General features: G+C 37.1%; 1 protein-coding gene across 5 annotated transcripts in view; it reads right to left on the bottom strand.

The window, feature by feature from the left end:
- Positions 1 to 5,597: 5,597 nt before the first annotated feature.
- Positions 5,598 to 13,568, bottom strand: part of trps1 (trichorhinophalangeal syndrome I) — a 115,559-nt gene continuing 107,588 nt past the window's right edge. For all 5 annotated transcript variants that reach the window (XM_026288592.1, XM_026288596.1, XM_026288595.1 and 2 more), the window contains one exon: positions 5,598 to 9,277. In XM_026288592.1, the coding sequence (XP_026144377.1) occupies positions 8,141 to 9,277 (1,137 nt within the window). In that variant the 3' untranslated portion in view covers positions 5,598 to 8,140. The remainder of the gene's footprint in view (positions 9,278 to 13,568) is intronic.

Here is a 13,568-nt window from a genome sequence, read left to right as displayed (position 1 = left end):
CCCCTGCTGGTCTGGCATTTAATGGTTTTCCCATGTGTTCTTGAACTGGTTTAGAAACTTAGAACAGGTAGAAATAGTTTCTAGATTTTTTTTTTTTTTTTTTTGAGAAGAAGAAGAAAAACAAATCTAAGTGCACATGAATTCGAAGCTGGTTACCTTTCCCAGTCCTCTTCTGTCTAGTGTGCAAACTCCAGCTTAGCTGTCTGACGCCTGTCATTCAGTGTCTGGGAGAGTTCAGGGCGAGTCAGGTCACTCATAAATCATTAATGTGCCGGCGGTGTGGCTGCTCCAACATGTTCAGATGTCTCGGTCTCTGGGGACGATGTGGCCGCTGGTGACTCATGACATCCTCAGATTCTCCTTCCTCTAGGTCACAAGACAACCTGGGGATGTGGCCGTCAGACACCCCAACCTGAAATGGGCTGATTCTCATCACTAATGAGGTGCTAATTACATAACATAGGTAAGGATGAAGAAGAAAGACATCCAGTGACCCAGTGTCACAAAGTTATCTAATTCTTAATTGCACACTGCAAACACATATAAACCTGTATCAAAAATGGAGAATGGTGCCGGGGGCACAATCGCAGCATGCACATTGCACTTGGAGCTATTTTTAAAGTGGTTTGCTGTTCTCTTGGCATGATAATTTTAGTCAAAACAGTGCCGATTAAAAATAAATGATCAGTGGCATGATACATTCTCAGTGTTTTCCCTTTGCGCTTATCCAATTCACAGTGATGTAACAAGCGCTGGAGAATTATTTCCATTACTCATTTTAAGAAATTAGTAAACATTTATGAATCTCTTTGTGCTGCATTATAATGATTTTCATGAATGGCCTATAACTTGTTTCAGCTGTCCTGTTTGTCTTAATTTAATATTTAAGATTCTGCAAAATTGTTACAAGCAGGGGAAAAATACTGACCTAATAATGATGATCTAAATTCAGCTAATGAATCCGAAGTCTCACATAGTCACAAGAAAATGTAATTATATTTTTAATGTAGAGATTCTGATGAATTGTTTAGAGTATACTGATTGTTGGAGAACTCAGTATTCACATAATGAAAATGATACTTTCCTATTTATAAGCATCCTAACACAACTGGAATCACTTATAATGTCACTGATCCAATAATTGTCACAACAATGAGTTAGATTTAGTTCTGTCATGATTAATTGATAGTGATGGCTATTTTATCTTAAAGTAAACAAGCAACTGTACAACTCTGTCCCTCAATATTATAATGGTACAACAGTTATTCCAAACATTTTAGATGTCTGGCAATGACGGAGCACTTAAGTGAAACTTTTTTCTGCTACCCTAGGAAAAAAGGCATCATGGACAGCCACATTTATAATGAAAAACCAGCTTGGTTTCCAGTGTTTCCAGCAGTGCAAATAGCAAAATTTTTCAGCGGAAACATAGAAAACAACCAGATAGTGCACATGCATTTGTTAAGCATGGATTAACCAGGAACCAGACATTGATACATCCTGGTATTCTATTATAGCACAGCAGCAATTACATTATGAATTACTTCACTGAAAGAGAACATTATAAAAAGAATATCTAAATTGTGCAACCAACTATCTCTGTATCTCAGATGACTCTTAAGGGTGCTTTAACAGCTTAAAATAGCTTACAAATCTTCTGTTTGTATATGCTTAAAAGAGATGGTTCCTGTCATTTCTGATCCACTGATGAATATTATGCATTATTCTGTTTCTGTATGCTGCTCTAATCATTACAGTTTTACCATTTCTGTTCTCTACTCACACCGCAAAATCTTAAAACAAACATACAAACTAGTAATGTTGAGTCTTGAAAAAGTGCAGTTGGATGTGGTCAAATTAGCCCATGCATCTGTGAATATGCATTCTTTGTATGAATTTGTTTAAAAATGCGCCAGCCAGAGCATTTAATCCTAATCTACTTTTCTAAAGTTTACGCTTTAGAAAGTCTGTCCTTGCTACAGTCACCTTCAGCTTGTTAACTGGGGCTGCAAAGTGGCTTTGGAACAATATGCATTGTTAAAAGTGCAACACACATCAAATGAATTGAAAAAAATAAAATTCTAATGGAGGTGTTTTAGGCCAAGGCAGCAGCTCTGGCCAAGTTTGTAATAACAATCTTCCAATATATTCACAAAACTAATTGTTGTTCATTCAGTGTTCTACTTCTCCAGACCTGCCTGGTGATGAATACGGCCTGAGTGAAATTAGCTAGTCCTCTGCAAAGAACGTTGATGGAATAAGTACAGCTGAAAAAAAAAAAAAAAAAAAAAAAAACCTGAAGGGCACTGAACAAGGTGCATTGTGTATCAATGAGCAATGGCACTTTAGAACGCCTGCGCAGCCGGACAAAGGTCAGTCGAGTAGCCGTGTTTCACCAAGATAAAGGCCTGTGCACAGCGTACATAATCATCCTGTTATGATAAAGCCCACTGTGTACAATTGTCTATTGTGATTTAAATTATAAAAAGGCAGAAGATAGGAATATCTTCACTTGCACTTGAGGAGGCAAAACACTTACGGATCTCAAAGTTATTTCTTCTTATCGGTGAAAGAGGCAATGTCCTCACCGTCCTGCTAATTGATAGGTATGTACTGACTGAGTTAGGATGTCGACCGAAATAAAAGCAAAAATAAAGAGAAGAATAATATTAGTTGCGATGTTGTTGGCTTACGACAAGATGTGTTTCTTTATTGGTGCTTTGAATAAACTTTGAGTGGGATAATTGCCCACAATCAGAACTTATTGCAGTTTTAGTGTCAAAATGTGCCACAAGGCTGCAGACCAATCTTTAACATTTTGCCCAGGAAAAGTTCTGTTTAACTAATATTTTTTACCTGAAGATAACTTGGAAATAGGACGTAATTCCAGGCAGCTCTCCTGACCGCATTCTCTTGACCGCATTACAGTTCTATATCACTTCGCATAGTTAACTGTAATAACGGTCATGCAGTTTGCACAAAAAGGTATTGTCAGCGCTGCCCTGACGATTTTATCAGTTGGCCTATATAGTGTAGCAACTTAAAAGCTACACATGACCTATCCCACTAGCGAGTGGTAACCGTAGTATAAGCAGAATAATAGACTCCGGGCCGTTAAATTATTAGAAAAATAAAGCACACCCAAGGTGTAATGGCCAATGCAACGGCCTGTCGGCAATTATTCCTTACATATACAGTTTATATATATATATATAAAATGTCCAAACCAGCTTTATCTCCACCCCAGATGACCTGAGGAGACGTATATAGGATAAAGATGTTTGATATTCAAGGACTTCCTCCATCTTTGATGGAATATTGTTTACATGCAAAGCGGCCTGTTTTGGCTGATAGATAATCGAACTGCTCACCAAGGGCACAGCGTTGATGAAAACTAAGCAAGGGAGTGGGGAAAAAAAGCATCATTGGCCTTGGGTGCAATACACTCAAATCAAGGCGTCAAATCAAGTCTTGTAGAGGGTGAAGAAGTGAGTATGTGCAATATATGGAGAAGGTATAAAACTAGTAGCCAGTCTGCAGCTAGAATATGTTGGAAAGTTAATGGGGACTGAGGTTGGTTTAATCGCTTAATTGGGAATAGAAATTGGTTTGTCTATCAATTGATTTGTCCAGAACTGTTATCTACAGAAAGATACACATGCCCAAGGCACAGTCTGAGTACTTGACCACACATGCTGGACAACAGCAGCAAGCAGAGATGAATGATACTGTCTGATCTTTGTGCTGGCGGCCAAGATTAAATTCTGATTGTGATATTCTCACTTTCAGATCATCTGCTACTGGCCTCAAGCAGCCAAACTTACAGTCAGCGAACTTTGACTACCGCTTCCACCATCAATAAAGTTGTATACATACGTTTAGTTTATCATTAAATACTAATATATTCTTAAATATTTATATTATTAATCCAATTATTATTATTTTTTTTTTTCATAAAATGTTTAGTTCCAGACCTTGATTCTGATTGGCCAACATCTGTTTTATTCACGGTAAATCTATGGCCACTTCACCCAATGGTTTTTGTATCACTTCAAACCCTTAGCAACGTAAACAAACAATATAGATTAAAACTGGTCCATGTATTATGTATTTCTGCTAAATTAACTCTGTATTATTCATATAGGCTAATGAATTATAAGTGACCCCTGCTGGCATTATATTGCATCATTCCTTTTTAATGTGAAGGCCACATCTTTCCCGCTGTTAAAGAAACTCTAAATGTCTTAGCAAGCTTCTTCAGCAGGGTTTTATAGAATAAAGTATGTAACTCCAAGAGTCCAGAAACCAGACAACTTCTCTGGCATCAAAGACTTTCTGCCATAAAACCCCAGACTACGAAGCACCTCCATGTGAGTGACAGTTCCTCTGCCAGTATCCCACAGTGAGCAGAGCTGACCAGCTACATGCCCAGAAGATTCCTGTGAGGGTTGCTTTCAAAGATTCACTCTGTCCTGTCTCTTCAACATCCACTGGCCAAGCACACGGAGGTCAGGGACCTTTCCTCGAGGTTTGGTTGGCCTTTGACTTTGAAGGTGAGTAAGGGCAGTTAGTGGGGAAAAAATAAGAAAGCGCAAAGGAAAAATTGCAGCTATGAAGACCTCCATTTGCAGCTGTCACTGCAAGAGAACTTTTGGAGAAAGGGTTATGGCAGTTGTGGATCGCATTCATCCTCACTTTTATCTCAAAGGAGTGTTTTGAAATAGAATCAACTTGCACCGAAAAAGCAAAATCAAAAGAGGAGAAGTCACTGTTCATGTCAGATGGCCTTTTCGACTAGTAACTGAAGGCAAAAATCTTTATCTACCTCATGTGGAAAAGATGATCAATTCTTTGAGTGAAGAAGAGGCAGAAATTCTTCACTATTTACTGAGAGAGATCAAAATCGAATTACCACCTTTACCTTTAAAGGTTTCAATACACGAGTCTTCATTTTAAAACAAATACAAATTATGTAGCTACAAATATTTGTTTTCTCCAGGACTTTAAACTGACATCCTGCTGCCTACAGTCAGCCTTGCCCTGACTGACTGTATGTAATGAACCCTTAACCAACAGTCTTGTAGGACAAGAGACAAAACAATTGGATGGCGATCAATAGCAGTTCCATACAGCACTGCGAGAGGTCAGAGGTTTTTTTGGATTGTATGTAATGTGACACAGCAAGCACAGGGATACTAGAATCCTCCGACTCCAGTTCATCAAGCATCAAAAGGTTAGATCTAGCTCTCCAGATTGAACAGAATAATCAATAGACCTGGGCAGAGCTGGACTGCTGGCCACTGGATTGAAATGCTATCTTAATTGAAATAGAAAACGTTAATGTATATCTAATATATTATCATGTGACACTGGAGTAACGGCTGCAGAAAAAATTCAGCTTTGTCATGAAGGGAATGTATTACCTTTTCAAATGCATTATCACAGAAAACAGTTATTTTATATTGTAATAATATAATATTTCACAATATTGTTGTTTTTATATATTTTTTTCCCTACATCAAATGCAGTTCAAATTGCGGTTAATAAAATCAATGAATCTTAAATTACAAGAAAAAAAAAAACATGACACAAAAAGGTACACAGAAAAGTTGCTAAAATGTTTTATTATTTTATCATCATTATTATTATCATCGTCATCATTATTATTCAAGTTTAGATGTAACAGACATCTTTGCCATCTTTATCGAATCTTTTTGCATGTAAAATCCTACCACACACAAAAAAAGAAAAATAATAATAATAAAAGTTAAGGTGGCAGCTGAAAAAAAAAAAAATCCTAAAATCATCATCTATGCACTTTAAATGCAGCAAGTGTAAAAACAATAACATTCTACGAATAATGGTTAAAACATTTACATATTTATGCCCTTTGCCTTGACCTTGGCTAAACAAGCTTCCAGGCTCCATCAAATACTCCTTGTGTTTCAATATTACTAAGACCTTCAAACATAGGCAAGATCTCTTTCATTAATTATAATGCAGTACCTGTACTTAGCATGCTAATAACACATTTCATCTTTCTTCTTTTGCAACAGAGTAACTGAAGTGCAAGCATTAACATTTTTCAAATTAAAATGAAAATTTAGACAAAAATAAAGAATCTTATGTTATTTAATACCCAACTGTATAAATGGTTTATTGAAAAGCAACGCTCTATAATGATTTCAGTTATTGTAAGAGGCATTTGCAGTTAAGCAGCGTTGTAAGGCTAGTTTCTGAGAAACAGTAAGCGAGAGAGCACAAGTTAGACATTTTGAGTCTCAAGCTCTCCCCCTTTTCCCCAGTTCATATAAATAATGTCTGTATGAAGTCAGACTAGACCCAACTCACTGAACCTTTGACCATGAAAAGGAGCAAGTGTGGAGAAGTACACATGGGAGCACAACAACAACAGCAAAAAAAAAAATAAAAAAAACCCAACAACAACAGACATCTCAACGTTGCTAGCAAACAAAAACAGAATCTGGGAGGTTCAAATATTTGAGCTTTTCCTATTCAAATAAAAAAGAAAACTGTGAAGATGCGTGAACAGCTTTTAAATACATCAAGCGCTTGACTTGATAAGGTATGTTCGGCTCATTTCTGAGCTCATTATTACTTCAAAACATGTTTTTCGGTCACTCAGGTAGACAGTTGTCCACTCCACATGATAAAAGTTGCAAAAGGAGCACAAAAACCAAAGTACAGCTGGGTGAAACAACAATATAAATAACAATGTTATGCCTCTTTGAGACAACAGCCATCGAAAGGCACCAGAAACACCTGCAGTTATTAAGTTTTATCAACAGTACACTGAATAAAATTGTTAAAAAAACAAAAGTCAAAGGTGTTTTCAACTGCTCTTTAGAATTGAAGGTGGAACAGAATGAATTTAGACTGGCGGAAAGTTATTATCTTTAGCACTGGCTCCCATAAAATGACCAAATAAAGCACAGACTCATCAGTTTCCCTTGAATGTTCAGTATCAGAAGAGCAGGAGAAAAATGCAGGAAGACTTCAGTCCAATACAAGCTTCTTCATCAACAACAAAGCACAAGTACATGGTAAGAAGAGGCAACAGGAAATGACAACGCCTGGAATGAATAGTGCCCTTTTGTGGCCAAAAAGAAAGAATGAAAAAAAAAACAGTACTTTTGTTTAATATTCCACCTTTGGAGGAAAGGAAACTGAATTGTCTTACTGTTTTCATGAAAGGTGTTCTTCATTATGACGCTTCCTTATGACGTTTGCTACATTTGCAAATGTAAACGTTTGTCAGAGCCAAACTCAAGGCCCTTATTCAGATGTGAGTTCAATGTTGCATATCAACATCTCATGTAGAAAATACTTTGTACAATATATCAGGCACTGATAATATGGTTTTACTATTAACAACCTAGAAAAAATTATTTTTTTTGTATTCCTTCCCAAATTTCTAGATTAGAGAATTGCATCCCAGAAACTAAGGCAGCAGCTTAAAAGTTTTGATGGAATTCTGTGACTGAAGTTACCTAACCCTATAACTTCAACACACACAAAAAAGACAAAAACTAACAGAAAACCATAAGACATTTAGTATAATGTTAACTGGAGACGGAATATAAACTAATGTTGTCTACTCAGCCATACACATTCCCTGAGGATGCTGGATGTTTGTTTGAGGACAGCAGTCATTTATGCTGTTGCCATAGTGACAGACGTCTGCCACATTTTCCTACACTGAGCCACACATGCAGAAACACATCCTCATTTTATCAGAACCAGGTAAGAGAACTTTCCATAAATCTGCGAATACACACGATGACGAGAAACAAAGCATTAAATTGGAGTATATGTACCTTGCTTGCTGAACTGCCTTGTCGAAAATTAGATATCTGGACTAACGAAAAAATATCTAGATTGAATAGCTACATGTACCGATGTCTTCAAAAAGCAGTCTTTGTTCGATGAAAGTATACGTGTGTGTGTGTGAGCTTTCACAGAAATGCTATGCTGACTGAAGTTTCTTGCATTTTCTGCTTAGGCACCATGATCAGTCTTGGCATATTTTAAGCAAAAAAAAAAGTTAAATGCATTCATTCTTACAAGCGCTCGCTTTCCTCGCTACTCTAGTTGTGCTCGGACTGCAGGTTTGTAAAGCTCATTGGTTTGAGGGGTTGGCGTTCGCCTCGGGGGCGGCCCGATGGAGGCCTCGCTGGATGTGTGTTGTGAAATCGTACTTATCAGCGCATGCATGTAGGCAGATACTGCACTGGAAGGGCCCGCCGTCACCATGGCAACTCATGTGCAGGGCGTACATAACCTCGTCCAGAAAGACAATGCCACAGTGGGCGCATTTGCTCGAGATGTCATCTTGCGTGGCCTGATCAACCATCTCCGTTTGGGCCACTTGCGAAGTAGGGCGCTCCTCTTCGGGTTCTTCTGAGCGTTCCATCTCCTTCTCTCTTTGAGAAGCGGGGCATGCCCATTTCTCCTTGGCGACGAGGGTCCCGTTGGGCGTAGGACTGGGTTTGGAATGTTTCATGGCCAGGTCAAGAGGCGTGTCGTTTTCGGGTCCAGAAGGGGTTGGTGGGGGGAAATGAGGCGGTAAGCCGAAGGTAGGGTAAGGCACAAAGCTTTGGCACGGATTGGGAAGGCCAGCCACGGGGCTCAGGTAGTGGCCCGGGTTGCCCGGCACAGACATCTTGTACTTAGTCCAGAAGCGCAACCAGTCCGCTTCATTTTGCAGGTCATTGTGGAGGAAAGGTAGGCCGAAGAACGGGTACTGGTACTTCTCGATAGGGCTTCCAGGAGGGGAGTAGCTGGCCTGCTTCGATGGACGCATGTACTTCTCAATAGGGCTGCCCCGTTCAGAACCACCCTTGCCATCCCCTCCCTGGTGTCCTGCACTGTGCCCGTTGCCCTCAGCCCCGCCGTCCGCAGGGCTCTTGTGCATATGTAGGGGTGGCATGCGCTTGTGGATCTCCAGCGTCTGGTTGACGAGGAACGCGTGGGTGGAGCGGGGGCTAGGGTGACTTTTGGGTCCTGAGGAGCCGTAGGCCTCGTATTTACCCAACTGCGCTTGGGCCTCAGCACGTGATAAAGACCCATCAGATCCTGCTTCTTCAGTCCTCCTCTCTAAGGGGCTGCCGTTGAGACGCTCCTCACTGTTGACACGCTGCTGCTTGGACCCCACCTGTTCAGATGGTACGGGGTCAGGATTCAGGCGCTTGCGTGTCCGTCGACGGATGATCTGCTCGCCGTTGTTTTGCTTGATAATGTTCAGCGGTCTTGGGGTCTGAAAAAGAGACATGCTAATTATTACAATTTGAAATCACTGACGTGATGCTTATTTATTTATTTAATATAAAGTTTTAGTAATTTTAGTAAAATTAAGTTATTTGCCATTTCTAATTTTTATTTATGCATTTTAAGTTTACATTTTCCAAATAATATTTCTACTTGATTTTATTTAAGATTTATTTCATTAAAAATGGTTTAATATCATGAAGACAAAATATTTGTTAGAATAGAAACCTAGTGGTTTATGGAAGGCATTTTCTGCCAAATTTAAATAAATAAATTAAATGATTAAAATGAAAATTAAAACCAGATTAACGATTTCATTACAGAAAACTGTACGCAAAATATGTGACAAAATTGAGAATTAAATTAAATGATTTCATTTTCACAGTTACATCCCTGTCAAATTGAAATATAAAATGCAATTGGTGATTTCACATTTGATTTTCAATACAGTCTAGAGGCAAGACTGCCAATATTAAAATGAAAAGCCAAACGTGAAAAATAAACTACAAATGCAGTTTTTACAAAACTCTTTATTAACGCTCACGCAATAATGGTGACACAATTCAAATTTAAATGTAAATTTTACTTTTCATTTTAACTCCTCTTTTATTTAAGTTTTCGTTTTCATTTTCAAAGACAACCTGCATGCAAATTATATGTTAATGAGTGGGTGTGGCTCAATTACGCTGTTTCGTGGAGGAGCTCAAATGGCGGTTATGGCCAGTATAGCAGCAGAATTAAACCAGCTAGCAAACATTTCGGATGATGATGACTTCATTTTGCTACGAGTTGAATCTATATTGGATACACTTGGACATTTTGCAGCCGTCACAAACTCCGATGTCGATCCTCGAGTTATAATAGTCTTAGTGAGGTTGTGCATTTTCCGGGGAGTCTCGTCGGCCAGTTTGGTAAAATTGGCAAGATATTCACAGATTCGACTTTTCCGGATCAATAACTCGCGAGCAAAACGTTTTTGGTACACGAATTATGCCTCTTTTTACTCGTAGTGATGTAGTAAACGAGCTACAAGCGAGTTTGCCTGAAACAAGCTTTCTTCCGCTCTGTACAAAATACGTTGATCTCAATGCGCTGGCGTATGAGAGACAAGTCCTAAGGGACCGTCTGCAAAGTGCGAAACGCGAAAAAGGTTACTAATAAAATACTCAATAACTTCACAGTAACACACTGTAGTGTCACCAAATTCAGTTCACACATCACTGCTCTCCTGCTGCTTATACTACAATGTTGGTTTTAAAAATAGTTGCTTTTGCACAATTTTACGATTTTTTTTATTATGAAAACGTCAATAACGTTACTGTAACACACTGTACTTTCACCAAATTCAGTTCACACATCACTGCTCTCCTACTGGTTATACTACAACACTTATATTGAAAATAGTTGCTTTTGCACCATTTATATGATTTTTTTTTATTATGAAAAACAGTTAATAACTTTACTATAACACACTACTTTCACCAAATTCAGTTCATACATCACTGGTCTCCTGCTGGTTATTCTTCAACAATCATTTTGAAATTAAATGATGTTGCACATTTTGTATTATGAAAAATAATTAATAACTTCACCGTTATGGAACATAATAGTTAATAACTTTAATGTAACACACTGTACATTCATCTGATTCAGTTCACACATCACTGCTCTCCTGCTGGTTATACTACAACTTTCATTTTGAAAGTAATTGCTTTGGCACAATTTTCATGCTTTTTTATTATAAAAAATAGTTAATAAATTCACCATTATTGGACATAATAGTTAATAACTTTAATGTAACACACTGTACATTCATCAAATTCAGTTCACACATCACTGCTCTCCGGCTGTTTATACTACAACTTTCATTTTGAAAGTAATTGCTTTGGCACATTTGTTATTACTTTTTATTAAGAAAAAGGTAAATAACTTTACTGTAACACACTGTATATTCTTTAAAATCAGATCACACATCACTGCTCTCCTGCTGGTTATACTACAACACTCAAATTGAAAATTATTGCTTTGACAAATTTTTTTATGATTTTTTTAATTATTAAAAATAGTTAATAACTTTACTGCACTGTATATTCATCAAACTTTTATTAGTGTTTTTATATTCAAAACAAGTGCTGTAGTATAACCAGCAGGAGAGCCGTAATGTGTGAACTGAATTTGGTGAAAGTACAGTGTGTTACAGTAAATTTATTAACTGTTTTGCATAAAAAATCATAAAAAATGTGCCAAAGCAATTACATTCAAAATGAAAGTTGTAGTATAACCAGCAGGAGAGCAGTGATGTGTGAACTGAATTTGGTTGAAATACAGTGGGTTACAGTAAAGTTATTAACTATTATGTTCAATAATGGTGACTTTATTAACTATTTTCCATAATAAAAATCATAAAAATGTGCCAACGCAATTACTTTCAAAATTAAAGTTGTAGCATAACCAGTAGGAGAACCATTATGTGTGAACTGAATTTGGTGGAAGTACAGTGTGTTACAGTACATTTATTAACTATTGTTCATAATTAAAAAAAATTCATCAAAAGTCTGCCAAAGTAATTCCTTTTAAAATCAAAGTTGTGGTATAAACAGCAGTAGAGCAGTGATGTGTGAACTGAATTTGGTGGAAGTACGGTGTGTTACAGTAAAGTTATTAACTATTATGTTCAATAACAGGTGAAGTAATTAATTATTTTAAATAATAAAAAATCATAAAAAATTTGCAAAAGCAAATACTTTCGAAATGAGTGTTGTAGTATAACCAGTAGGAGAGCATTGATGTGTGAACTGAATTTGGTGAAAGTACAGTGTGTTACAGTAACGTTGTTGACGTTTTCATAATTAAAAAAAATGTAAAATTGTGCAAAAGCAACTATTTTTAAAACCAACATTGTAGTATAAGCAGCAGGAGAGCAGTGATGTGTGAACTGAATTTGGTGACACTACAGTGTGTTACTGTGAAGTTGTTGAGTATTTTATTAGTAACCTTTTTCGCGTTTCGCACTTTGCAGACGGTCCCTTAGGACTTGTCTCTCAGACGCCAGCGCATTGAGATCAACGTATTTTGTACAGAGCGGAGGAAAGCTTGTTTTCAGGCAAACTCGCTTGTAGCTCGTTTACTACATCACTACGAGTAAAAATAGGCATAATTCGTGTACCAAAAACGTTTTACTCGCGAGTTATTGATCCGGAAAAGTCGAATCTGTGAATATCTTTGCCAGTTTTACCAAACTGGCCGACGAGACTCCCCGGAAAATGCACAACCTCACTAAGACTATTATAACTCGAGGATCGACATCGGAGTTTGTGACGGCTGCAAAATGTCCAATTGTATCCAATATAGATTCAACTCGTAGCAAAATGAAGTCATCATCATCCGAAATGTTTGCTAGCTGGTTTAATTCTGCTGCTATACTGGCCATAACCGCCATTTGAGCTCCTCCACGAAACAGCGTAATTGAGCCACACCCACTCATTAACATATAATTTGCATGCAGGTTGTCTTTGAAAATGAAAACGAAAATGAAAACTGAAATAAAAGAGGAGTTAAAATGAAAAGTAAAATTTACATTTAAATTTGAATTGTGTCCCCATTATTGCGTGAGCGTTAATAAAGAGCTTTGTAAAAACTGTATTTGTAGTTTATTTTTCACGTTTGGCTTTTCATTTTAATATTGGCAGTCTTGCCTCGAGACTGTATTGAAAATCAAATGTGAAATCACCAATTGCATTTTATATTTCAATTTGACAGGGATGTAACTGTGAAAATGAAATCATTTAATTTAATTCTCAATTTTGTCACATATTTTGCGTACAGTTTTCTGTAATGAAATCGTTAATCTGGTTTTAATTTTCATTTTAATCATTTAATTTATTTATTTAAATTTGGCAGAAAATGCCTTCCATAGTGGTTTGGCATGACTTTGTTTCATAGGAATTAATAATTTGTTTAATATATATATTTTTTTACTTAATATATTTTTGTTGAGAACAATGAACAACTAATATGTATATACTGTATTTAAGATGCAAGTTATTTTTATTATTTACCTAATAGCTAAACCACAGCCATCAAAACCATGTGAAAACAATGCATTTCTAAGGATGTAGACAGGTTTCTGAACAAAATTTTAGTGTTGGTGTTAAATATATACATATATACCCGATTTGGGTATGGTTGGGTACAATAGCCATGTTTGTGATCCAAACAAACAAATATTCATGCGCTCTCCCAAGTGTCGGTGAGACTGGACCTGATCTATTTACTGCCTC

This window comes from Carassius auratus, chromosome 19 (genome assembly GCF_003368295.1).
Source record: "Carassius auratus strain Wakin chromosome 19, ASM336829v1, whole genome shotgun sequence".
In the NCBI taxonomy this organism is placed as follows: domain Eukaryota; kingdom Metazoa; phylum Chordata; class Actinopteri; order Cypriniformes; family Cyprinidae; genus Carassius; species Carassius auratus.
The sequence above is the reverse complement of the archived record's forward strand: the minus strand, read 5'-3'. Positions and strand labels throughout refer to the sequence as shown.